Consider the following 27,576-nt stretch of genomic DNA (forward strand, 5'->3'; position numbering starts at 1 on the left):
AAAGGATTATAAGAGACTACTACAAACAGCCAGATGCCAATAAAATGGACAACCATGAAGAAATGGACAAATTCTTGGAAAGGCACAATTTTCCAAAACTGAACCAGGAAGAATTAGAAAATATAAACAGACCTATCACAAGTAACGAAATTGAAACTATAATTAAAAATCTTCCAACAAACAAAAGTCCAGGACCAGATGGCTTCACAAGCAAATTCTATCAAACATTTAGAGAAGAGCTAATGCTGATCCTTCTCACACTACCAAAAAATTGCAGAGGGAGAAACTCCCAAATTCATACTACGAAGCCACCATCACCCTGATACCAAAACCAGAAAAAGATATCACAGAAAAAGGAAAATTATAGACCAATATCACTGATGAACATAGATGCAAAAATCCTGAACAAAATACTAGCAAACAGAATCCAACAGCACATTAAAAGGATCATACACCATGATCAAATGGGATTTATCCCAGGGATGCAAGGATTCTTCAATATACGCAAATCAATCAATGTGATACACCACAATAACAGATTAAGGAATAAAAACCATATGATCATCTCAATAGATGCAGAAAAAGCTTTTGACAAAATTCAACACCCACTTATGATAAAAACTTTCCAGAAAATGGGCATAGAGGGAACCTAACTCAACATATAAATGTATATGACAAACCCAACAGCAAGCATCATACTCAAGGGTGAAAAACTGAAAGCTTTTCCACTAAGATCAGGAACAAGACAAGGATGTCCAGAGGTCAATGGTACAGGATAGAATGCCCAGAGATAAACTCATGCACGTATGGGCACCTAATTTATGACAAAGGAGGCAAGGACATACAATGAAGAAGACAGCCTCTTCAGTAAATGGTGTTGGGAAAACTGGACAGCTACATGTAAAAGAATGAAATTAGAACACTACCTAACATCACAAAAAAAAACTCCAAATGGATTAAAGATTTAAATGTAAGACCAGACACTATAAAACACTTAGAGAAAAACATAGGAAAAACACTCTTTGACATAAACCACAGCAAGATCTTTTTTGACCCACCCCCTAGAGTAATGGAAATTAAAATAAAAATAAACAAATGTGACTTAATTAAACTTAAAAACTTTTGCACAGCAAAGGAAACCATAAGCAAGACAAAAAGACAACCCTCAGAATGGGAGAAAATATTTGCAAATGAAACAACAGACAAAGGATTAATCTCCAAAATATATAAACAGCTCATGGAGCTCTATATCAAAAAACAAATAATCCAGTTAAAAAATGGGTGGAAGACCTAAATAGACATTTCACCAAGGAGGACATACAAATGGCCAAGAGGCACATGAAAAGATGCTCAACATCACTAATTATTAGAGAAATGCAAATCAAAACCACAATGAGGTATCACCTCACGCTGGTCAGAATGGCCATTATCAAAAAATCTAGAAACAATAAATGCTGGAAAGGGTGTGGTGAAAAGGGAACCCTCCTGCACTGTTGGTGGGAATGTAAATTGATATAGCCACTATGGAAAACAGTATGGAGGTTCCTTAAAAAACTAAAAATAGAACTACCATATGACCCAGCAATCTCACTACTGGGCATATACCCTGAGAAAACCATAGTTCAAAAAGAGACATGTACCACAATGTTCATTGCAGCACTATTTACAATAGCCAGGACATGGGAGCAACCTAAGTGTCCATTGACAGATGAATGGATAAAGAAGATGTGGCACATATATACAATGGAATATTACTCAGCCATAAAAAGAAATGAAACTGAGTTATTTATAGTGAGGTGGATGGACCTAGAGTCTGTCATACAGAGTGAAGTAAATAAGAATGAGAAAAACAAATACCATATGCTAATGCACATATGTGGAATCTAAAAAAAAATGGTACTGATGAACGTAGTTGAAGGGTAGGAATAAAGAGGTAGACATACAGAATGGACTTGATGACACGGGATGGGAGGGCGAAGCTGGGGCGAAGTGCAAGTAGCATCAACATATATACACTACTGAATGTAAAATACTTGGCTGGTGGGAAGCAGCAGCATAGCACAGGGAGATATGCTCGGTGCTTTGCGATGACTTAGAGAGGTGGGATAGGAAGGATGGGAGGGAGGCTCAGGAGGGAGGGGATATGGGGACATGTGTATGCATATGGCTGATTCGCTTTGTTGTGCAACAGAAACTAACACAGTATTGTGAAGCAATTATACTCCAATAAAGATCTATTTAGAAAAAAATGACCCAAAAAGACAACAATAAAAAAGAAGCTTCAGGGGGCTCCCTGGTGGCGCAGTGGTTGAGAATCTGCCTGCTAATGCAGGGGACACGGGTTCGAGCCCTGGTCTGGGAAGATCCCACATGCCGCCGAGCAACTAGGCCCGTGTGCAACAACTACTGAGCCTGCGCTCTGCAACAAGAGAGGCCGAGATAGTGAGCGGCCCACGCACCGCCCTGAAGAGTGGCCCCCACTTGCCACAACTAGAGAAAGCCCTCACACGGAAATGAAGACCCAACACAGCCAAAAATAAATTAATTAATAAAAAAAAAAAAGAAAAGAAGCTTCAGAAGTTTGCAAAGAGGGAATTCCTTGGCAGTCCGGTTGTTAGGACTTGGCGCTTTCACTGCCAGGGCCTGGGTTCAATCCCAGGTCGGGGAACTAAGATCCTACAAGCTACACAGCATGGCCAAAAAACAAGTTTGCAAAGAAAGCAAAGGTATTTATAACTTTAAGGTTAGGGTTAGATAAATAAGATTTTCATTTTCCTTAACTTATGTCTTTATTTCTTAACTTGATATTTAATTTAGAATTAGAAGTCTCTACTGAAGAGGAAAACGATACTGGAGGTATAAAAGATGGACCCCTCTTGAAAGCAAAAAGGAAGCATAAGAAAAAACATAAGGAGAGGCATAAAATGGGAGAAGAGGTTATACCATTGTGAGTACTATCAAAGGCCATCAGCAGTGCTAGTTATATTGTTGGCAATTGACATATTCCATGGAAACTCGTTAAAGGACCCTTTTAGGGGGTGATTTGGCCATAAGGCAGTCTCATGACACGAACCCTAAAGTGATCTTTTCAAAAAATTGAGGCTCTGGTGTTCTGATCTCTGGGTTGGGTACCCGTGTAGTACTGATTAAATTCAGTGTCTTGATTTGATGGCAGCACTCCACACTGAGGGGGGATCTCACAGACGCTGCAGCCTGCCTCTCGTCACCAGCTCCTAAGCCGGGTCCCAGAGCCACCCTTGGGGATGCAGCCACCACCTTGTTGCTGCGGGGTGGGGAGCAGGCCCCGGGTGACAGATGGCTTAGCAGGAACCTCTGAGTGGAGAGCTCTGGGGTTCTGTTCCCATCTCACCACCACCTATGCGTTATAAGTCCCTGGGGCCGAAGGACAGACACAGACCCGGGGCAGCCTGGAATGTTGTTCCCCCAACTTGGGCCTCGGTTTCCAGTGGAAAATGCAGAGCTTTGCAAGGCTAATCTCTAAGGACATTTCTGCTGGGAAATCCCTCGAGTTTTTTTTTTTTTTTTTTTTTTTTTTTGCGGTATGCGGGCCTCTCACTGTTGCGGCCTCTCCCGTTGCGGAGCACAGGCTCCGGACGTGCAGGCTCAGCGGCCATGGCTCACGGGCCCAGCCGCTCCACAGCATGTGGGATCTTCCCGGACCGGGGCACGAACCCGTGTCCCCTGCATCGGCAGGCGGACTCTCAACCACTGCGCCACCAGGGAAGCCCTCCCTCGAGTTTTTGATGGTAAGACAATTCTCTACGCCATATTTCAGGGTTGTGCTTCTAGAGAGGCCAAGTGGAACCCCCAGGAGATGGCAGGACTCCACCTCCAGCACAGCAGGAGCCCCACTTATGTGCACCAGGGGACCCTCATGCCCCTGAGATGACATGTGGGTATTTTGTCCAGACCAGGATGACTGCTGCTCTTGGGTGGGAGATGAGGTATTTCCCCTCATGCATTTTCATCTTCAAATGACTTTGGTGAACTGGATGTTGGGGGCAAGTCTCAGCTCTCTCTCTGTGGTTATTATTATTAGTTGTTGTAATTATCCAGATGATGATGGTGATTATTGTTTATTATTATTCAGTTCAGAGGCTTCCCTAGAGGCTGAGTGAGGGAGCTTCCCCACTCCACACTCAGACATTCAAGTATATTTGGAGGGGCACAGTACGATGTGCAGATCACTTAGGAAAAATACTGATTCCAGCAATCACTCTCCACTGAGGCCGGGGTGGAGGGGTTTCTCCATTAATGTGCTTGGGTTTCAACGACACAATTTGGTTATGGTGATCGCAGGCTATGGCAAGTGCCTCTAAGTCTCCTTTCTGCCCCTCAGACCCCTGGCCAGTTTCCATCTGCTGGGTCACAGAAGCCTGGAGAAGGCCAAGTAGCTGAAGCTGGTAGCCAAGTTCACAGTGAGAAGCAGGGCAAACAGGTCTAGGCTGCTGTGCTCTGCTTTCAGAGGTCAAATGGGACCATGTAAAAATCACGGTGAGCCCACCCTCTTCCCTGAAGACATTTAGGAATAAAGTAGCCTGTAGAGTTGATGAGGGGACTTCCCCTGTGCGGAAGCCTCCAGTGAAGAAGTGAAGAAGGAATTAGAATATCTAGGATTAGAATATCTCCCCTTTGCAACCCCTAACGAATGGACAGAACTAGAGAAGGAGCATCGTGAGAGAGTGGGGCTCCTGATGGGAGAACGTTCCATCACTGCCCAAGTAGTCTCGCTAAAAGTATTTGAACCTGGATCTAATTAAGCCTCTGGATCCAACTACCAACTTATAAGAAAAGCAGAGAAGAAACATGTTTAATGATACTAGGAGGATGGAATCAACAAAATTCAGACTGTGGGAAACCCTACAGGACAAATGGCCCAGCTTCTTCAACAAATAAATCGCTAAGAAAAAAAGAGAGAGACAAAGGGGGATCCAATGGGTTATAAGCGACTTATCAACCAATTGTAACGTGTGAACTTATTGGAGCCTGAATCAAATAAACAAATTTAAAATAATTGACATTTATGATGCAGTTGGAATTTGAACACTGGATATTTGAAGATATTAATTTAATTTTTTTTAGTTGTGATAGTGGTCTTGTGATAATGGTATGTTGTAAAAAAATAGCCCTTGTCATTCTGAAATATTCACAGGTAAAGTAATATGTGTGGGGGGAATGTGGGCGGGGGTAGAGGTGAAACGAACTTGGTCATGGGTAGATGATGATTGCAATGGGGTGTGTAGGGTTTCATTACACTCTTCTGCTATTTTTCTGTAGGCTTGAACTTTTCTGTAATAACTTATAATGTCTTAAAAAAATAAATCAGGGCCTTATCTGCATGGGGAGATTGGTTTGGGCGACAGTAGTGGAGAACGGAATCATGATGGGAGGGACCCCTTCTAACAACTCTGCAACCATGAAGGAGACTATCATTTATCAAATGCTTATGAGCCTGACACTGTGCTAAGCTCCCTCTTTGTATTATGTTATTTAATCTTCATAGCACCTCTATGAGACACGTACTATTGTTATCCTCACACGTGAGGAAACTGAGGTTCAGAGAGGTTAAGAAAACTGCCTATAGTCACACAGCTAAATCCAGGGCATAGACCCACACTGGCTCCAGAACCTCCACTGAGGCTGGGATCTGACCTCGAGTTTTTACTTCAATGCCAGTGTGTTTCCTATCCTACCATCACCCACCCTTTAAAAAATAGAAATATCTTTATAGTTTTCCTGATATAAAAATGCAAATACTATAGAAATGATAAAGAAGGTAAAGCTTTAAAAGATAAACTTGTTTTGAGAGAAGCTAGAACACACTTCAAAACAGAGCTCAAGATTAAGGGCACGAGGGTGAGTCTTTCCACACAGAGGGAGTTGAGGGCAGTTGGTAGGGCCTGGGCTGGGTTTGAAGAGTAGAAGAATTTTCACCATCTGTTTGTGTGCCAGAGAAATCCTCTTTCTCTGTAATACTGTTTTTTGTTTGTTGTTTTTGTTTTCCCCCACCCAGTGCTATCTTATTTCCTTTTCAGCAAAGCAAGTGGCCTCTGATGCCAAGGGGGAAACACAGGTGAGCCTGGCAGCTACCATCCAGGGCTGAGCTGCTAGCATTGGCCCCAAATCACCTACCTCAGAAGCAAGCCCTGTATCCCAGGGACAAAACCCTTTCTTTGACCATTTCTGTTTTGTAAAAATTAGTGAGATGGTGACTAAATGGTCTTATTATTATTTCTAGTGCCTGGAAGCTTAGCCTCCAGGTTCCTCCACCTAGCCTAGTAACAGATCCCTCCACCACTCACAGGACAGGTGGCAATCCACTGGTGAAAGAACTCAGGGTATAGCCTTACAGACCACCTAACTTTTTCCAGATGTCCATTTCCTTTTTACCAATGGTGTTCTCAGTATTTCAGCTTAAAATATATGTAGAGGTTTACCCAAAACATGTACAACAATATTTAGAGTAACACCACTCATTACAGCCCAAGTTGGAAACTGCCCCAGTGCCATCAATGGTACAATGGATCAACAAACTGTGTTATATGCCTACAGTGGAATACTGTACAGTAAAGGAAATGAACTGCAACCACACTCAACAACATGGGTTGATTTCACAAAGTTAAGCAAAATGAGACAGACACAAAAGGAGACATACTGCATGATTTCATTTATATAAAATCAGAAACAGATGACACCCCTCTATGCTGTTAGAAGACAGGATAGTGGTGGGGACTTCCCTGGTGGTCCAGTGGTTAAGACTCGGTGCTTCCACTGCAGGGGGCATGAGTTCGATCCCTGGTCAGGGAACTAAGATCCCACATGCCTCGAGGCGCAGCCAAAAATTAAAAAAACGGAAGACAGGATAGTGGTTACCCTTGGAGAGAATGGTGACCGGGACGAGGGATGAGAGGCCTTGTGGGGTGCTGGTAAGGTTCTGTTTCATGATCAAGGTGCTGGTCCCAGTTTTGTTCGCTTGGAGAAAAATTCATCAAGCTGTGCATTAATGATCTGTTTGTGTATAATACTTCAATAAAAATGTCAAAAATATCTGCAGACCTCAAACAAAATTAGTTTTTCTCTAGTAATGCTGTTCAATTACACACGAAGGCGGAGCTTGATTGACACGGTCCGCCAAGCAGGGGCCATCCAGCTGACAATGACCGACTTCACGAGAACTTGCCAGAACCGTAGCTATTCTATGGCACCTCTCCCGAAATCTCAGAACCTTACCTATATCTTCCTTGAGGTCAATTTCAGCTGTGGTTGGGTGGACGATGCCCTCCACTCTCATGGAGCCAATATGGCTGATGTCACTCTGGGTCAAGGACAGCTGCATTGGGAAGAGAAGATGCAGAGGGTGGGCGAGATCAAGGCCTAAGGAAAATCTTCATGTTTTACTCACATCTGTTCATTCTCTCAATTGCTTGTGTCAACAGGAAAGGCTGTGCGTGGAGCGACCATCTGACGTTTCCAAGGTGTGTGGTTTTCAACAGGCTCTTTGGAGCTCAGTGGATTTGATGTTCACCCTGAGGCTAGCAGTAAATCTGCCTCCCCTTTTGGGGGCAGGACCGGGACCTCCCCTCCTCTTCTTTTCCCTATAGCTTATGCCTTCGTTTCCCATCCGGGTGGCCTTGGTGTTCGATATCGTAATTCTCTGAGTAGCTCCTGCAAGAAGCTACTCGGTTCCCTGCATTCTCTCCAGAGCAGCACAGACCTGTGGAGGCAGGGATGTAAAGCCAACCACTTTGCTGGAGAGAAGTGAGGGGCTCTGGGATTCTGACCTCTATGTCTGGCACCCTTGACTTTTGGGACCACCCTCTTGGGGCTATGCTTGTGAAATGCTGCCCCATGTGCTCAGAGCTGAGCAGAATGGAAGCCATTTTCCATTGTCTCCCCATGTGAGCTAGAACTTCTTGCTCCCCTAGATAAGGGAGAGAAAGCGAATCATCACGTAACCACAGATAGCCCCTGGAGTGGACATAAATTCCACCTCTTTGCTTCCCTGCTTTCATCAGTGATGAATTAGGAACCTGCCACGTTTACGCTCTTCTCAGAACATGCTCTTCCCAATTGCTTCAACAGAGGTTCGTACTACTGTCAGGCTGCAAACATTCGCTACCCGATATGATTAACTGACTGTTTCCGCGGGTATCACATTGCAGCCCCAGTTGACTTGGTAGATAAATTGTCTGTTATGCTTATGGGAATGAATTATTTGCATGTCTGGCTGGGCTGCTGTTGTGCTGAAGACTTTCCAAATGTATAACCTTGTTTGTTTTCTTTCTGCAGCCTAGAAAGGCAAGCAGACTGAATTATTAGCAAATAATTCATTTCTAACACCAGCGATATTCAGGGAACATATCTTTGTATTTTCCTTCTTTGACAAATTACATCACACCACGTAAAGCAGGCCTCCCAAAGCCTGGTTGAGAAAGTTAGCTATGGATTTTTTTTGGTGAGCAAGAGATATCTGGGGCATGGAGACCAGAAAGATCCACTCTGGGTACCTCTGGCTGACCAGTGTCAGCATGAACACTAAAGAGCTTGTTTATCCTCACAATGCAGACATTGCCATAGCTCTTTAGTTTAAAAATGAATAATTCAAGACCAGAGTGAAAGTCATATTAGGGAAGGAAGGGATGAAGGAGGCTTCACTGCTTGTAAACAGTAGGTTATAAAAATGCAATAGTGTTTTATGACAGCACATTACAATTCTCTTTATTACCTTCTGCCCTAGAACAAGGCTTTTAGAAGACAGGATGGTGAATCCATCCCCGGGCCCATCTTCAGAGGTGGAATTTGAAGTTCCTTCTTTATCGCTGTCCTTTGGTTTGGACTGTTGGTAGAAATCAGAAGGACACATCAGAAATCCAGAAAAAGCCCAAAGTGGCTTTGAAGTCTTTCCCATGGTCACCACCAAGTTGGATATGAACGGAAGTGGTCAGATGATAGGTTCTGTTGTTTTCAACAGAGGGAAGCAAGGGACCGCAATATGGGGAAAACAAAAGGATACTGCAAAAATCAAGTGCATTAAGGGGTTCGCATGTACCCGTAGTCTTTGCTCAAACCTGGACGCAGGTATGTTATTCTTGTTCTTTTTAACGCCTACAGCTTCTGATAATAAGCCAAGTGGGGTCATTCATAGCGCACTGCTCAACTTCCCTTCTCTCCAGGATTCCCCTGGGGCACAGCGGCCGAGAAATGAACTCTTATCCCATCTTTTTTGCCAACATGGAGGTCTGGGGAATGAAAAGTTGACAACCCCCAAAGCAGCGCTGTCCAACAGAACTTCATTCCCTCGTGGACACGGTCTATCTTTGTGCTGCTCCGCGTTGTTGAGCACGTGAAATGTGGCTGGTGCAACCAAGGAACTGAATTTGATTTCATTTTCAGTAATTTAAATTCAAATTTAAATAGCCACACATGGCTAGCAGTTGCCGCACTGGGCAGCATATGAAAGTATTACTCCACAAATGGCACCTCTGAGCTATAGCTACTTATCCAAAACACCTGCAATGCCATTGGCTGAACTCAGGCGACTCTCTGTGGGAAGCTAAAGGTGTGTCAGTATGCCACATGGGGAGAGGTGGAAAGTAGAGTTCCAAATCAGCTCTCTCACTTGAGATTTTGGTGAGGTCAGTGGAGGGGATCTGGAAACATGAAAACCACCCATATGTGGGGTTTGGAAAACTCTAGTGGACCCTGCATGATGATCTGAGCTCCTCTCAAAGGCCTTTTTTTTTTTTTTGCGGTACGCGGGCCTCTTACTGTTGTGGCCTCTCCTGTCGCGGAGCACAGGCTCCGGACGCGCAGGCCCAGCGGCCATGGCTTACGGGCCCAGCCGCGAATCTTCCCGGACGGGGGCACGATCCCGTGTCCCCTGCATCGGCGGCAGGCGGACTCTCAACCACTGCGCCACCAGGGAAGGCCAGCCCTTTATTCTTTTTCACTCGCATTCCTATCATTTTCTCCCAGCACCAAGCTAAGGCGGGTCCCCAGTCCGTCGGGGATGCTGGCCACGCCCTTCTCTTTGGATGGTTCAACTTTCCTCCTGTTCTGTGAGTCCTGAGTTCACAGACGCCACTGGGCTCACCTTTTTGGACGTCCGTGGTTTGGCAGCCTTCGATTTCTTGCCCCCCTTCTTGCCCGACGTGGCCTTCCTTCCTCTTTTCTCTGGGGGAGGGGAGAGGATAGTTTCTGACTTGCCTTTGGTCCCTCGTTTTTTGGCCAGCAGTTCAGGGTGAATTCTGGGCAGGACGCCTCCGCTGGCGATGGTCACTCCTTTTAGCAGCTGAAGAGAGAGAGAAGGCATGAGCTCAGACAGCAAAGAGCTCGTTGGTTCTGGATTTAATACGGTTCTAACTGTTGGCAAAACAAGCGTTAAATCTGGTCTCTGCTTTCCAAAGAAACTGCATAATACATGATTTAACTGGTTGTCCCTGCCTCACGGGTAGGGCTTTTCTCTGTAGGTAACAAGGCATCCCGAGATCTTGTACAGAAAGCAAAACAAGCAAAGCAAAATGAAAGCGTATAGAGGCTGAAGTCAGGGATGTTGCCCAGAGCTTGGAGATTCCAGACATAACCGAGGATAAAGAGCTTCAGACGTGGGAGCACAGCTTGACAAAGTGAGGTTCAAAGGTTAATGCAAGGGCTAGACTCAGTTAACAACAGGCCCCACTCCTTTGATCATGCATTCCATCAGTAAAATATGTTTGACCACACACCTCCCAACTGATATGTGTTTACTTTAACTAATCAACATGAACTACCACACTAATACATTCTGCACATTCTACAGCAGCGCTACTCCAAATGTGGTCTGCAACCAAGGCTGGTCCACAAGCTATTAGTTACCTGTCTGTGACAAAGAGAGTACAGAAATCATGAGGAAGGGTCTAGTAAGTTGACAGAGTTTTTGCATACCTGTTGGATCTAGTAACAAAAAATTGTAGCTGGTAGTTTGTTTTTTTAATTTTTCTAGTAATTATTTTTTATTGTATTTTTGGAAATTATCAGCCCATGTTGGATTGGAAATAAGAACTGATTCTTAACCACAGACAGTTAACATTATAAAATACACATAAATTAAAATTCTCATACTATTTACCTGCTACCTTGCACATCTTTGGCGGGGGGCATGGGGGTGGGAATTCACTCGATTTTGGAGTCAGCTCTAAAATATAAAGCGTTAGTTTTGATATATGAAGAAGGACGCTTCTGCCCTCATCAGAATAAATCGTCAACAAAGTTTGGGGGAAGAAACTGTACAGAGAATAACATATGTGCACTGCACTTCCCTCGGCAACACACAGAGCTTGCTTTCAAAGAGGAAAAGAAATTCTGGCAAGTCTCAGAATATATAATGGGATCTATTCCAGAGACTATTTTATTTTGAATCTAAATAATATGGCTAGCAGAATTTGTTCTTCTCCCATATGATCTGACTCTTTTAGTGTAAATGTGACTGAGTACTGTAGCAGGAAGGATTTCTAGCCAGCCAGGTCCACATGCAGTAGCGCGTTTGGCAAACCCATTCCGTGGCTGGTGTCAATGCTTCAGACGTACCTGATTGAGTTCCTCGTCATTGGCCACTGCCAGCAGGATGTGTCTTGGGGCTATCCGGGCCTTCTTGTTGTCCCTCGCTGCATTCCCAGCCAATTCTAGAATTTCCGCTGAAATTTCAAGGGAGGGTTAATAGGCAATCATAGAATGGGGTCTGAGCTTTCCAAAGCGTTCCTTTGGAAATGGCCTTGGAGTTAGATCACTTTTATTTATTTGTGATTTTTATGTCTGGGCCTGGAAAGAAATCCAGAAAACTGAAAAGAACTCGGGTCACAAACAAGTAAGATATTTTAGCAAGACCTGATATACGATCCTGTGGGCAAAGCCTTCTAGTTGTCCCTTGACATTAATTCTCCCCCATCTTCCTTAGTAGATGGACCCCTGATTTTCTGCAGAGCCCCAAATCACAGGAATGAAGACACTATTTCCCAGCCACCCTTTTTGTTAGGTGTGATAGTGTGACTAAGTTCTGGCCGATGAAAAGCAAGCAGTTGTGTTGTATGGTACTTCTGGGAAGTATCCATTAATGAAGCGACAGTGCCTTTCTTCCCTTTTTACTGGCAGACTGAGGACATGATGGCTGGTATTTGAGCAGCCATCTTTGACCGAGGGTAAGAAGTTGTGGATGGTAGAGCAATAAGATAGGAACCAGAATCTCTTATGACTGTGGAGCCTCCTTATCAACCTGGACTGTCTTCTATAGACGTCTTTTGTATGAGAGAAAAAGAAACTCTCTTGTTTAAGCCACTGTCGGCAGAAGTTAATCCTGACCAAAACAGAACCCTAAGATTGAAGCCGAGTTTCTTTCAGTGTGCAGCCATCTCTGAGGAGAGCTGAGACCCCTTTCAGAATCTCCTTTTCCACTTCACTTGATGCCCCTTGTCCCTCTTGTCCTAAAGGAAAGTGGATAGGAAGAACTGATTTATACTAAGGGGTGAGGTACCACTTAACCTGAAAAGTGAATTCTATTTCACATACTATCAGTTTTTGAGTCAAAACAAAACAAAACAAAACTATGGAATTGGTTTATACCCCTGAATGCTCTCCCCTTCGTCCTTTATTTTTTCTTTCTTTCTCAATTTTGGGAGGATGCTCTGCCAAATCAAATTTGTCTGCTTTCAAGAGCATGAATGAGCCTTTAAAGAAAAATCCTTCCCCTAGAGAGAGTTCTTTCCCTAAAGAAAGAGGCAATGTGCCAGTGTGTTACACGTGGGTGGAAAATTGTATGGGCATGTGTGCGTGAATGTGTTGTGTGTATGTATGTGTGCAGGTATGTGTGTATGTGTGTGTGTTGGGGGGATTTGCTGGTACAACGGCAGAGATACTAAACCCTAAAATTAATAGGCGATTCTGCATGAATTTTTGCAATCAACCTAATTTCAAATAAAACACTGCATGCAATTGCCATCATTCGTAAAATCTATGGCAATAAAATAAAAACTTGGCATAAGTATGCCGTATTAACTAAGCAAATGTGATTAACAAAAAATTAGAATAAAATAAGCATTAGAGTTAAGTATTTATATGGCATTTCCATAATGAAAAGCGCTAAATCACTGCAAATCCATTCTCACAACATCTTTTTTGGGTTATTAAGCAAGGAATATTGTGTTTACCAACAATTCATTTACACAGCACCGCATTTTCTGAGTCAAAGATTGGGGCACTGTAGTTTGAGAAATATGAGCAGGCTTGTTGGGACTGGAGGACAGAGTATTTGAAATTAACGCCATATTAGATATCTGGTTTGCTGCCTTCAGATTTCTGCCCAGCTTTTCTTTCGTTTAAAAGGGGTACCCATCAAAAAGAGGTGTAGTGGGCTTCCCTGGTGGCGCAGTGGTTGAGAATCTGCCTGCTAATGCAGGGGACACGGGTTCAAGCCCTGGTCTGGGAGGATCCCACATGCCGTGGAGCAACTAGGCCCGTGAGCCACAGCTACTGAGCCTGCGCGTCTGGAGCCTGTGCTCCACAACAAGAGAGGACGCGATAGTGAGAGGCCCGCGCACAGCGATGACGAGTGGCCCCCGCTTGCCACAACTAGAGAAAGCCCTCGCACAGAAACGAAGACCCAACACAGCCAAAAATAAATTAATTAATTAATAAACTCCTACCCCCAACATCTTAAAAAAAAAAAAAAAAAAGAAGAGGTAAATAGAGCAGAAGCTTTAGTCAAGAAAGGATTAAAAAAAAAAAAGAGGTGTAGTAATAAAGTCTTCACAAACAGGCTTGCTTTATGGCTCTAGGTTAAAATGTACAGCACCCCATTGAGCACAATAAAAGGACTTTCCTGCACCTGCTAGGGGCTGCTGCTAGGGGCCCACACCTGGGAGGAAGGAGAACTCCGCTTAACCCTTTTTCCAGATGGGCAGAAAGGGGGTCAAGGAGCCTCCGAGTTTTAAGCTTCTGAGAAGTTGAATTTCATTTAGCATCTTGGACCATCACTGTCTTCCCTCTGTCTCCTGCATTTAGAGGAAGCAGTTAAGCATCCTCTTGGTGTTCATCAAATTAACCATCAGCATGAGAGGCATGGCTAATGGGAAGCCCTACACGTTCCCAGCCTTCAGGAAGCCCCTGAAGGTCAGGTTATTTTCAGCTTGACAGCCAGATGCACAGACACTGGATTCCCAGACGGAAAATCTGTCATCGAATGCCACCACGGGAAGAGGCTAAAGGCAGCGATTCGTCAGGCAGCACAATGCAGGCACACAGGTGAGGCTCTGCCCGAGTGCGGCTGGGCTCTCGGACTAACTCTTCCGAAATAATTTACAAGAAAGAAAACCTTGATCGTGTGCTCAAGTGCAAAAGCAGAGGCAGAACTTTTTTTATTTAAAGAGAAAAAAACTTAAGAATACATAGCAGAAAATCTAGACCAAGGAGTTCTTTTCTATGTTGGATGTTTAGTCTGAACATTCCTTGGGCCAGACTCCACCATTTAAATGTTTGAAATAACATTAATGTTTGAAATAACATGAATCATTATTAATATTTTCAAATGTTATGACAAATATATTCACATGAGCTATAAAAGTTTGCTACATTCTTGAGTGATTTTATTGATTTTGGGAACACAGGTATCCTTGTGTGTCAACTGGCAGTCAATAGGAAAACTGAATTTAATGTCACACATTTGTTTCACTGCAAATTTTGTTGGAAGATCATAATTCGTTAAGTGGTGGAGATTTCCACGGAGGTCTGGAGACTTCTACAGCAAACCTCTCACTTCTCGCAAGTCACACTTCCAGCAATAGTAACCATCTGGGATACAGCTGAGTATCTGATAGTAAAAGGAATGATTTCTGGAGCCAAAAAGGAGGTTGAAAAGCTCATCATGCACATTATTTTGGAAGAGCTCGTGTCCGCTCATTTTGGATACAATCTAAACCAACACTGGATAGCCCAGCCCACAGGAGATGGGAAATACCACAGCAAGTGTAGGCTTGGGACAGAACACATGACTGCTCCTTCCCTGGACTCCGCTCGCTTGTCCACCTGCCCGCTAGGTGGCGGTGTCTCTGGGCTCCGACTGGGCGCTCTGCTCTGCTCAGGCGTTGCAGTCTTCCGGGGAAACCCCATCTACTCACAGCGCCTGGTTCCACCTTCCTTCCCATGTCACCAGATCTGCATTTCCAGCCCTGCCATGGTGCCACCTCGGCGTGCCACAGGTAAATCAAGCTCACCACATCCCCAAATCCAAATCATTCCGCGAAACTGGCTCCTCCCATCACTCTTGGGACTGGCAGCTCCATCCACAGACAGACCTGGGAGTCATTCCCTCTCCTTCCCTCTCGTCCCTCTCTTTTCCCAGCCTCATGAATCTTTCTTTTTCTTTTTTTTTGTGGTACGCGGGCCTCTTAGCGTTGTGGCCTCGCCAGTTGGGGAGCACAGGCTCCGGAAGTGCAGGCTCAGCGGCCATGGTTCACGGGCCCAGGTGCTCCGCGGCATGTGGGATCCTCCCGGACCGACTCTCAACCATTGCGCCACCAGGGAAGCCCCTATAGTTTATTTATTTACTTATTTATTTTTTTATTTTTATTTTTTTTTGCGGTACGTGGGCCTCTCACTGCTGTGGCCTCGCCCGTTGCGGAGCACAGGCTCCGGAAGTGCAGGCTCAGCGGCCATGGTTCACGGGCCCAGGTGCTCCGCGGCATGTGGGATCTTCCCGGACCGACTCTCAACCATTGCGCCACCAGGGAAGCCCCTATAGTTTATTTATTTACTTATTTATTTTTTTATTTTTATTTTTTTTTGCGGTACGTGGGCCTCTCACTGCTGTGGCCTCGCCCGTTGCGGAGCACAGGCTCCGGAAGCGCAGGCTCAGCGGCCATGGCTCACGGGCCCAGGCGTTTCTCGGCATGTGGGATCCTCCTGAACGGGGGCGCGAACCCGTGTCCCCTGCATCGGCAGGCGGACTCTCAACCACTGCGCCACCAGGGAAGCCCCCAGCCTCATGAATCTTAAATAACTTTGCCCCTCTTCTTCAAGCTTATCGCCATTACCCGAGCTAAGGCTGTCTTCTTTTCCAGCCCAGATAATCGTAGTGGTTTTCCTGCCCCCAGTTCTGTCTTCCTCCAGATCCATGCCAACAAGGCCACCACTGGCCCAGGGCACCTTTGTGCAAATTAGGAAAAGATGCCCCTTCCTCAAGACACCTGACTTCCCTAATTTTGTTAGAACGAGAACCTTTACTGCCATCTGCTGGAAATGCTCATAATTAGTCACAGTTCTTTGAGGTCTATGATGTGAATGATATTCCCTTCAATGTGTGTCCTTGTGCAGTGTACAACCTGCACAACCACACACGTGGTCCTGGCTGCCAAAGTGATCTTTTCAAAACACAAATGTAAAAACTGAAAAATCATTATATTAAAAAAATGCTTGGTGTTAAATGGATAGACCCAATTGTCTGGAAATGATAGGTTTCTTTGTTACATAATGATTTCATGAAGTGCCCTGAAATTCAATGCTGTTTTAAGGCCTATTTGTCCTATCAATTAAAAATATATTACAGAACATTTTCTCACCATAAAACGATTATAAATTACTCATTCTCAATATCTTACATTTATATTATATCCATTGTTGATGAATACAAAATTCTTTTCCAGAGTCTGGGGCTTGCTTTTTCAGTCCATTTTTTCCTCACTTACATTGGAGATGTAAACTGGGCCAGCATTTACAGATTGATAAACTGAAGTATGAATGTGATGTCCATTCTGGGAGGCTGGTGGATGTCTCAGGTGGAAGGGACCTTCTAGATGAGCAGTCCAGCATGCATTCGTTGCCGGAGTGTGCAACCTCCCCCAACAGGTTGGGACCAGAAATGCCATATAGCTGTAACATCATGATGATGTGTGAACCTGGGGTTGGTCAGGCAGACAGTCCAGAGAAATCAGGCAAAGCTAACTGCTATTTCTCCCCAAGTTCCTGAAAATTCGTGCAACTTTCTTTTTGGCTAAGTAGCACCCAGCCTTTTCTTTCTTCCTTCCTTCCTTCTTCCCTCCCTCCCTTCCTTCCTTTCTTTCTGCATTTGGTGTAGATTTTATTTTTGTATTTATAAAATCTTTAAATTTTTAATAGATTTTATTAAATTTGGGGATCTGCTCTAGGAAGAATTAAAATGGGCTTTAAAATATGGATAATTTCTTGGTATAGTTTTACTTAATAGAAAGTAAGAATGGTTCATGAATTTCAAACATTTGTGAAATATGACTTTGCATTTTTACATGCTATTTTTAAAACTTTTTTTTTATTAGAAATTTTATATTGAAGTATAGTTGATTTACAATGTGTTAATTACTGCTGTACAGCAAAGTGACTCAGTTATATATGTGTGTGTGTATATATGTATATATATATATATATATATATATATATATATATATACACATACATATATACACACACACATATATATGCCCTAATAGTTGATTTACAATGTGTTAATTACTGCTGTACAGCAAAGTGACTCAGTTATATATGTGTGTGTGTATATATGTATATATATATATATATATATATATATATATATACACATTCTTTTCATATTCTTTTCCATTATGGCTTTTCACAGGATATTGAATATAATTCCCTGTGCTGTACAGTAGGACCTTGTTGTTTATGCATTCTATATATACCAGTTTGCATCTGCTAATCCCAACCTCCCACTCCATCCCTCTCCCACCCCCATCCTCCATGGCAACCACCAGTCTATTCTATATGTCCCCGATTGTGTTTCTGTTTCATAGATAGGTTCATTTGTGTCATATTTTAGATTCCACATATTAGCAGTGTCATATGATATTTGTCTTTCTCTGTCTGACTTACTTCACTTAGTATGATAATCTCTAGTTTCATCCATGTTGCTGCAAATGGCATTATCTTGTTCTTTTTTATGGCTGAGTAACATTCCATTGTATATATGTACCACATCTTCTTTATCCATTCATCTGTCAATGGATATTTAGGTTGTTTCTATGTCTTGGCACCCAGCTTTTTCTTACTTGGCTATTCCTGTGGCCCCAGGTCCCCTCTCGGAGGCAGTGAGTGGGAGAGGGGAACTTCAGAGACCATATACATGAATCTGAGAGGAGAAGTAAATTGGCCTCCCCCCTTATCCCACCCATTATTGAGCAGAGCTGATTCTCCCCTCCAGACAGCTCCCACATGTGCCCATTTCTTCTCATCGTCTCCACTGAGAACCCTAGTCCTGGCCCCTGTCAATTCTCAAAAGTGACTTTAAAACAGCCCCCACTGGTTTCCTGGACTCTGACCTTGCTTCCCACCAACTGTTCTCCACCTAAAGCCCATGTGAGGCCCCCAGGATGCCACCTCCTCCCTTCGATGCCTCCCCTGGCATGTGTGTGCAAAATGTGCACACTCTCATGTGGCCCTCAAGGACCTGACCCCTGCTCCCTCATCTCATCTCTCACCCTTCCCATTTCCCAGCTCTGCTCCAGGTACACAGAACTGCCTCCAGTTTCTGGAAGGGGCCACATACTTCCTCTAAACTTTAGATCTTCACCCTTGTTTCTCCCCAAACTGATAATCAACCCATGTGAATCTAGCCAACTCCTACCAATTCCCCACCCTGGCTGCCCATCAGAATCTTTTGGGGAAGCTTTAAAAACTCCTGATGCCCAGAAGTATCTCAGAATCTCTGGGGTTAAGACCCAGGTGTCAGGATTTTAAATCAATCAATTTGTTAAAAAGCAGGATTGAGAACCTGGTTAGGTCTTTTTTTTAAATTTATTTTATTTTTATTTACTATTTTTGGCTGTGTTGGGTCTTTGTTGCTGCGTGCGGGCTTTCTCTAGTTGCGGCGAGTGGGGGCTACTCATTGTGGTGTGTGGGCTTCTCATTGCAGTGGCTTATCTTGTTGTGGAGCATGGGCTCTAGAGCACAGGCTTTAGTAGATGCGGTGCATGGGCTCAGTAGTTGTGGCTCATGGGCTGTACAGGGCAGACTCAGTAGTTGTGGCTCGCGGGCTCTAGAACGCAGGCTCAGTAGTTGTGGCACACGGGCTTAGTTGCTCCACGGCATGTGGGATCTTCCTGGACCAGGGCTTGAACCCGTGTCCCCTGCATTGGCAGGCGGACTCTCAACCACTGCGCCACCAGGGAAGCCCTGGTTTCCAATTTTTAAAAATATTTATTTCTGGCCGTGTCGGGTCTTAGTTGTGGCACCTGGGATGTTTCGATATGGTGCACGGGCTTCAGAGCACGTGGGTTCTGTAGTTGCGGCACGCAGGCTCTCTAGTTGTGGCCCATGGCCTTAGTTGCCTCATGGCATGTGGGATCTTAGTTCCCTGACCAGGGATTGAACCTGAGTCCCCTGCATTGGAAGGCAGATTCTTAGCCACTGGACCACCAGGGAAGTCCCCCTGGTTAGGCCTTTTTAATTTTTATTTATTTATTTATTTTTAACATCTTTATTGGAGTATAATTGTTTTACACCCCTGGTTAGGTCTTAACAACCCTTGCTTTATATTAGGCAGCCTCCCCCTGCTTCCCAAAGCTCCTCTGGCTTCCCTGTCCACATGAATGTCATCTTATTGTGTTGTTTTTAATGCTAGTCAACTCTGCTAGAATGTAAACCCAGGGAAGGCAGGACCACATCTGTCTGTTTTCCATTGTATGTTTAAGGCCTGATGCAAAGGAGAAACTCAGTCAATATTGTTGTCGTGAATGTTAAAGGTCATTTCAAGGGTGACAGGAGGCTTTCACACTTTGAACTCTCTTCCCTAAACAAAATCAATTCATGCCCCCTTCCAAAACAAAACAACTAACAAAAATCCTCTTTTTACTTACTCAGCAATGGCCTGCAATAATGATTCATTCCTTTGGCTTAAACGCCTTGTCTCATTAAAATGCAATACAGCCCCCAAATATACTACCTTAACAGAGTTACTCATTACACTTTGCCCTGAGTGATTTCATCAGCTCTTAATAGAAGAGAGAGGAGAAGAATTACCATTTATTGGGTGCATCCTATGCACCAGACATTTTGCATACATTGGCTCATTAATGGAGTTAAATGAGATTAGCTCTGGAAACACCCAAAGCTCAGAGAGGTTAAGGAAATTAGCCCAAGGTAACAGAGCTGGTAAATTGATAAATCAGATTTAAGCTGACATCTAAGCCCCTACTGTCAACTCCAGCCTGAGTTTGGAGGGGAGAAAAAAGCACAAAAGGAAGGGAAGGAAAGGACACCGGCAAGACAGTTCTGGGCCTCAGAAGACCCGCTTCATCTTCTCCATTTGACCCAGGACGGTGCTGGAAGCTGGGACTGGCCCTGGGGAAGGAGTGTTATTGGCAACAGCATCCTTCCAGCTGCTCCTCCTCTCTTCTCTCACACTTCATGTCCAAACTGTCAGCGGATCCTGCTGACATAGCTTTCAAGATATCTCAGTACTCTGACCACTCCTCGGAGGCTCCACTGCCTACTCCCCAACCTCACGTCTCTCACCTGGATCTCTGCAACTGCCTTCCTGCTGCTTTCCCTGACCCCGCCTTGTACCCCCCTCCCCACAGGCAGGGTCTTGCACATCTGCTCAAAACCCTCCAGAGCTCCCGTGACAAGCTCTTCTGCCCCCACCAGCCACTCTCCCTCAGGCCTCATTTACAGTCCAAGTTCCCTCCCTCAGCCCCAGCCCTCTGTCCCCATTGCTGCTCCTTGGACACCCCCAGCACCTGTTTCCCTCTGTCCCGAGGGCTCCCCCCAGACACCCACATGCCTACCCACTGGCCTCCTTCAGATGCCAGCCCCTCAGTGGGGTCTCCCCTCAGCTCCCCACTTCCTGGAATTAGCCCAAGCCTAACTCCTTTCCTGCTTTATTCATCCCCGAGCACTTAACACCATCTGCTGGACCACATACACTTCACTCATTTGTTTGCTGTTTCTCCCTTCAGAATGCATTCTGCTTGAAGGCAGAGACTCCTGTCTGTTTTGGTCTCTGCTGTATCCTCAGCACCTAGAATAACACCTGGCACATAATAGGTATTCAGTAAATGTTTGTTGAGTGAATGAAAGACTATGAGAAAATGGGTGACATTCTACTTTGAGAGACACTATCGATCTTTACGGATGTGCTGGCTCGAAGTCCAGTGTGTGACATTCAGGCTATAGTATGCATAGCTATGAGGTCTGGTGGCTCTAATTGAAGATAGATGAAAAATCATATAAATGGCCCAATGCTATTAGCAGCGAAGAGTCTAAGGACTTACTGTGTGCACTGACAGGTAGATGCTCGACAAATATTTGTTGAATGAATGAAAAGGAAAACATAAGCTTTTTCATCAAACACTTCTGAACCAAAGAACAGAGTCACCAGTCAACAAAATCTGAAAAGGCCAAATTGTGTTCTATTGTATTATGCACAGTTTAGACTTTTGCCAAGTGGAGGCACAGGAACTACTATTATTTTGATTATACAAACATTATAATGGGGCAGTGTAGTGAAGCAGAAAGTGCACAGCTTAGGGTTGAAGGACGTCAGGGTATCCTGGCTCCCCGCTTGGAGGCTGTGGAATCTCTGGGTTACTCAGGGTCTTCCAGCATCTGTGGGTGGTATAGATCTAAAGGTTGTTTTAAAGCTTCAGTCACCGTTTTCAAAGTCCTTCCTCTCCCTCCAAGCCAGGAGATTTTTTTCCCATCAGATTCCTGGGTTTAAAATGCAGCCAGGAACCTGCATTTTAAAAAAGCATTCCCCAGGCCTTTAGACGTGCTGCTGAAAGACTGGCTAAAATCTTGCTCCTCTGAGTGGGCTCTGGACCAGCAGCATAAGCATCACATCACAGCAGTGTGTTAGAAATGCAGAGTCTCAGGTGCTACCCTGAGACTGGTCAACAGAATCCTACCCTTGACCTTGTCAACAAGATCCCTGGAGTGATCCCCACTTTGAAAAGCAATGCTCTATCACACTTGATTGGTTTCACTTTCAGAGCCCTCCAGTCCTTCTCTCCAACCTCCAGAGCAACAACAAAAAAAGCTAAATGTAAAGTTACTCAAATAGGTAAAGAACACACACAACAAAAATGCTATCTTTCAGTAAAAAAAATAATTTTAACAACCAACATGGGAAACTCTTTCCTATGTATTTGTAGACAGAGAACCACCTCTGTAAAGGAGAGTAAAATTAAAACGTTGTCGGCTTCATGGAACCAACTGAAGAGGCTTTCAGTGCTGGGCTCAATATTATTTATGGACATTGAGCCCTAGGTTCAATACAGCAGGAGAGCTGAGGTTTAGTGAGGACCGTGAAGTAAAAGTGAAGACTCCTGTTACAAAATGAATAGCAAGCCCCTATCTTCCCCATAGCTTGTCTTTTGTGGGAACCTAGAAATTTACGTATTACATTTGTCTACAGCAAGACACACCTTTCTTGGGGCTGGTCTAGAAAAGACACTTTATTGTGGATTCTCTTCCTTCCATGTTGATCCTCTGCCCTTATGTGCTCTTCCCTCCCCTAAAGCCTGCAGGAGTTGGTTTTAGCCAAGCAGGCAAACTGAAACCCCATTACCGCGCACAGCGACCTTGAGACAGCCACGGGCGAATCAAGGCTTCCCTGCCCAGCCTGTGTGCAGGGGCCGAGGGGAAGGTGAGATCTGGGAGCGGGTTACCTGCCCTGCGTGTTCACGTTACCTGCCAGGTATTCGATGACCGCGGCCATGTAGACGGGAGCACCCACGCTGATCCGGTACTTGAACGTCCCTTTCTTCAGGTACCGCATCAGCCTCCCCACGGGGAAGATGACTCCGGCCCTGGCTGAACGCGACAGCTTGGACATTTTCTTCTTCCCGCTCCGGCCCGACATCTTGCCTTAGTTTTGCTCTCAGCTTGCTTGACACGGTGGCCTCCCGGCACTAACTCAATGCTGGAAAGGAAAGGTGGCAGGGTAAGGAAGGACGACTGGCCTACAGCTTGGGAACCATGGTGTGGCCACCAGAGCTCGTGTGACATGCCTGATAGCCCCGGGGAGGCAGCCCAGACCTGGCTGCCACCGCAGGGTGCTGCAGATGGGGAGCTGGGGTTCGGCAGGCCCACCCATGAACAACTCCCCACCCCACCCATCCAGCCCAGCCTCCGTAGGAGAGGCCAGAGAGAGAGGCCATGGTCCTGTGGTCAGCCTCCAAAGAGGTCCACTTCAACATCCCCAGAACCTGTGAATATGCTACTTACATGGCAGAAGAGACTTTGGAGATGTGATTAAGCTAAGGATGCTCCGGTGGGGAAGATTATCCTGGATTATCTGGGTGGGCCTAATGTAATTGCAAGGGTCCTTATAAGATGGAGGGAGGAGGTGAGAGTAGTGACAGGATGACAGCAGGAAATGGATTCTACTCTCTTAGCCTCCGGAAGGAACCAGCCCTGCTGACACCTTCACTTTAGCCCATTGAAAATGATCTTGGACTTCTAACGTCCAGAACTGTAAGAGAATAAATTTGTATTGTTTTCAGCCACTAAATTTGGGGGATAACTTGTTACAGCAGCAAGAAGAAAACTAATATGGTTCCCCTTTGCCCTGATTTGCTCCTGCCTCTTTTAATAAATAGTACAAAGTTAATATGGCCATGGCTATCATAATGGTTAGCTTTGACCCACAACTCAGAGCTGATGTACACTTCTCAGATGGAAGCACTTTTCTAAATTCCCTAATAACATAGTATTCTTTTTTTAAAAATTTTTATTGGAGTATAGTTGATTTACAATGTTATGTTACTTTCAGGTGTACAGCAAAGTGAATCAGTTATACATATACATATATCCACTCGTTTTTTGATTTTTTTTCCCATATAGGCCATTGCAGAGTATTGAGTTCCCTGTGCTATACAGTAGGTCCTTATTAGTTATCTATTATATAGATAGTAGTGCATGTATGTCAATCCCAATCTTCCAATTTATCCCTTCCCCCTGTAGCATTCTTAAAAACAGAAACATGCCAGAAGAGGCAGTTTTATTGACTATGCTAAGGTAAAGTAACACAGCAAATTAAAAGCCAGAATGCAACCCAAGCTTTTGCTCCTTAGAATGGGGAATCCAGGTTGATTTTGGGGGAGAAACTTCAGAATCAGCACGAAGAGGTGACTTCAGTACAGCGCACAAGAGACACGTATATGATTCTGTGTTATTTTAGGAAGCTATCTTTTGTGCGGAGATAAAATAATTATATACTTCTGAAAAAGCCTTTGTAAGGCTAAAACTAATTCAGAGAATTGTAATGGAGCTAAACCTGTTGGTGGAGGGAGTACTGTAACCAAAAAAGGAACATAAGCCAGAATAAGTAAAAGCAAATTACAAACAAGCAGAACCAAAGAAAAGGAAACAAAAATTTTCCAGGAAAAAATGTTAATGAATTAAAGCTCTCTGGCCCGAGGGCAGCATCATTCTCAGTTGCCGTTTTCTCTGGGGATGGAGAATGAGAAGGTCAAAAATAAATCGACATTGCTTCTATCTGTTGAGGCAACCATCTCAAATTTTGGCTCGGTTAGTTTACTAACAGCAAAGATGGCAATGAAAAGGCCTAAGAAAGTGGGTAAGAATATGATGGAAGAAAGTGCTAAATAAATGCATGGCTAATATGAAAGATACAAACCTGGGATTTCTTTAATCTGGATGGAAGATTGAACATAGAGTTCAGTTTTCTAAAGTATCCGATAACTCTGTATGACTGAGGAGTTTTATATAAGAACTATGGAATTTAGCAACAAATCCCATTCTCAACACCCTCTTATCTCTGAGGTAAATGACGTGAGTTTGAGGCATATTACTATATACTTGACATACGTTCTTTTTGTATGCTCATATGTACTTACTACCCTCCTATTTTATGTGTCGTTTTGCCACCAAGAGATGTAGGTATTCATCAAAGTTAAGTACAAGCAAAGATGAGCAAATAGCCTGAGAACATTATCTCTTTCCCAGTAAGGCACACGGATAAGACAGCATCACTTTGTTTTAGAACTTGCACATTTCTCTGCTTCGGCTGCAAACTCTCGTAAACCCACTTACAGCTGTGTCCTCTCTGTGACGACGCAGGGAGCTGCATATGAGGATTATAACCATCAACTCATGGTGAAGAAACGCAGGTCAGGCATCGATGAGTGTACAGAGTACCTGCTGGTAGTCAGTGCTATCCCAGGGGACAGGGAACACGAGAGCAATGTTCAACAGTCCCTGCTCTTAGGGACAATTACATGGCACATGCTGGCTACCCGCTGGTGGCGTTCAGAATGGGGGTGGCCCTTGGTGTAGTGGAAAGAGCCTGGGACCAGGCAGGAATCCCTGGGTGTGGTCCCACTTCTACATGACTAGCTATGGGAGCTGTGTGTGTCATTCGAGTGGCCTCATCTGTAAATCAGGGAGGTGACTGATTGATCCTGAAGGTCCCTCTGGTCTTAAACATTCCAGTCTTCGGAAATGCACTTTCAAATGGTTCTGGAAAAGAAGCTCAGTCTCTTTAAGAAATGATATCTGAAGAGTTAAGAGCCTGTGCAGGTGCATAAAGATGTGTTAGTGTTGGTGACTCCACTAAACCGATTATTAGTTACTGATAAGTGGGGGGGAGGGGGAGGATTAGTAGGTCTGGTTGCCGAGGAAACCACCTGAAAAGCCCATCACGGGATGGACATGCTCTGTGGATACCGTACGATGTGCTGGATGGTCATAATCTCTCCTACAGAGAGAAAAATGCACGGAGCACAAACACCACAAAGCAGGACCCCTTCATCCCCCCCACCCCCCAGTACATTTTTCTCAAATGAAAACAGACAGGGAATGACTAGGTGTGCAGGATAAAGCCACCCAGGGACTTTCCCAGTATCAGTCAAGTGGAGTCACGAATTGCCCTAAAACTTGGAAATAAGGACTGGCAGTAGAAGGAAAACGGGACTGTAGGGCATTGATGCCTAACACATTCATGAAGATAAAATAGGAAAGGAAAGGAAAGTCAGGGTTAGATCAAATAGAAACATACGAGCTGACTATTATAAAATGTAGGGATCACCCCAAACACAGCACTTTGTAACGAGACTTTCCTTCTTTGGCTTCCAGACTTTCCTCTAGGTTAGGGCCTTAGAGCTGGGGATGCAGCGCCATTTGAATCTAAGTGTGAGATTGACCGTTGCATGTGCTTCAATAGGACTAGAGAGCTCTTTGTGTCTGGGGACCCATCTTTTTGATAGGGAACCAGGAACCAAAACCACTCACCCTGGCCAGGCACGGTAATAACCGCTTGCATAAGTTGTGTCGTAACAGAAGCTCCTGATAAGAAGCATGATATGTCCTGCCAACCTCCCAGGAACCCTCACGCTGGAATCCATCTTTGCTGGGAGATGCAAGTGCCACCATGGAGGACCCTGAGTCAGATCAAGTATGGGCACAAGCAAGATGATTGGCCAGAGACAACCCAGAAAACTAACTCCACCACCATCATAAACCCTGAGACTATGGGCCGCGTGGCAGAGCAGTTCTCCTGGGTTCCCTTACCCTGCTGCTCTCTGCCCAGGCGCCCCTTTCCAATAAAGCCTTTTGTTCTGTCAGTAGGTGTGTCTCCTCGGACAATTCATTTCTGAGGGTAGACACGAACCCACTTTTAGGGCCCTGGAAGGGGTCCCCCTCTGGTAACATTTTCAGACATCACGCTGAGTTTAAGCAGCCAGGTGCCCAATTCCTGGCCCCGAGGGCTGGGAGGCCCCTGCACATTGTAAGAATCAGACTACCTCCAGGAATCCTTAGGGGAAGTAGAGAAGAGCTGACAGGTCATACCTGCCAGAACCCACAGATGGAAGGAAATGTTGAGCCTCCTTGGCCCACTAGAGAGAAGACCCTACTTTCTAAATCCCCCAGCCCCCCACGCTGGACTCTGCCTGCAGTGGTGAGAAGTGATAACCTCTAACTTCCTTCTTTTCTAGGCTTCCCCTGACTCTATGCAGTCTTGGGAAGTCAGGAGTTTAAAAACTTGAATGCGTTTTTATCTACTTCCTGTGAATCTGAATCTCAGTGGAGGGCCACTCCTCGAAAGAGAACTATTGTGATGTGAAATCTGTTTCCATCAGACTAATACTTAAATGTTTACATTTATTTACCTTCTGCTCGAAAACAAGTTTTGTTCTAATTAGGCAGAGCTTAAGGACTATAGTACATGTTTGTTTATAGGTTCGAAGAAGGAATATGGCTGGATGCAGCTCTTCCAGTGGTTATACACACTACGTGGAGGATGTGAGAGGAACTGGGAAGCAGACCAGATACCACCTAGATCCGCATCATACCTGTCCTTCCACATCTGAAAGACCAAGGTATGACCACAGTATAAAGTCTCATAATTACTCTCAAAGTGAACAGAAGAGTTTTAAGCATGTTAAGTTGGGGGGCGGGGCAGGAGAATAAAACTCAGGGAAGAAGCAAGGAGAACGCAGTGTTGCCTGCTTACTCCTTTCACCTCCAGGAGCACGGCAGTTGGTAGAACACCACTGGTTTTGTGTGTGCTGGGGAAGTATG

General features: G+C 44.7%; 2 protein-coding genes across 2 annotated transcripts in view; one reads left to right on the forward strand and one right to left on the reverse strand.

Moving 5' to 3' along the window:
* AIFM2 (AIF family member 2, ferroptosis suppressor) overlaps positions 1 to 8,785 on the forward strand; it is a 36,543-nt gene extending 27,758 nt beyond the window's left edge. The window contains exons 9-10 of the mRNA XM_024765532.1: positions 7,458 to 7,496; positions 8,759 to 8,785. Coding sequence (XP_024621300.1) covers positions 7,458 to 7,486 — 29 coding nt within the window. The 3' untranslated portion in view covers positions 7,487 to 7,496; positions 8,759 to 8,785. The remainder of the gene's footprint in view (positions 1 to 7,457; positions 7,497 to 8,758) is intronic.
* Positions 1 to 27,576, reverse strand: part of MACROH2A2 (macroH2A.2 histone) — a 53,338-nt gene that overhangs the window by 11,537 nt on the left and 14,225 nt on the right. Inside the window, exons 2-6 of the mRNA XM_024765533.1 lie at positions 22,723 to 22,954; positions 11,587 to 11,693; positions 10,115 to 10,312; positions 8,747 to 8,857; positions 7,252 to 7,351 (exon numbers count right to left, since the gene is read on the reverse strand). Coding sequence (XP_024621301.1) covers positions 7,252 to 7,351; positions 8,747 to 8,857; positions 10,115 to 10,312; positions 11,587 to 11,693; positions 22,723 to 22,894 — 688 coding nt within the window. The 5' untranslated portion in view covers positions 22,895 to 22,954. The remainder of the gene's footprint in view (positions 1 to 7,251; positions 7,352 to 8,746; positions 8,858 to 10,114; positions 10,313 to 11,586; positions 11,694 to 22,722; positions 22,955 to 27,576) is intronic.

This window comes from Neophocaena asiaeorientalis, unplaced genomic scaffold, assembly GCF_003031525.2.
Source record: "Neophocaena asiaeorientalis asiaeorientalis breed wild unplaced genomic scaffold, Neophocaena_asiaeorientalis_V1.1 scaffold31, whole genome shotgun sequence".
Taxonomy (NCBI): domain Eukaryota; kingdom Metazoa; phylum Chordata; class Mammalia; order Artiodactyla; family Phocoenidae; genus Neophocaena; species Neophocaena asiaeorientalis.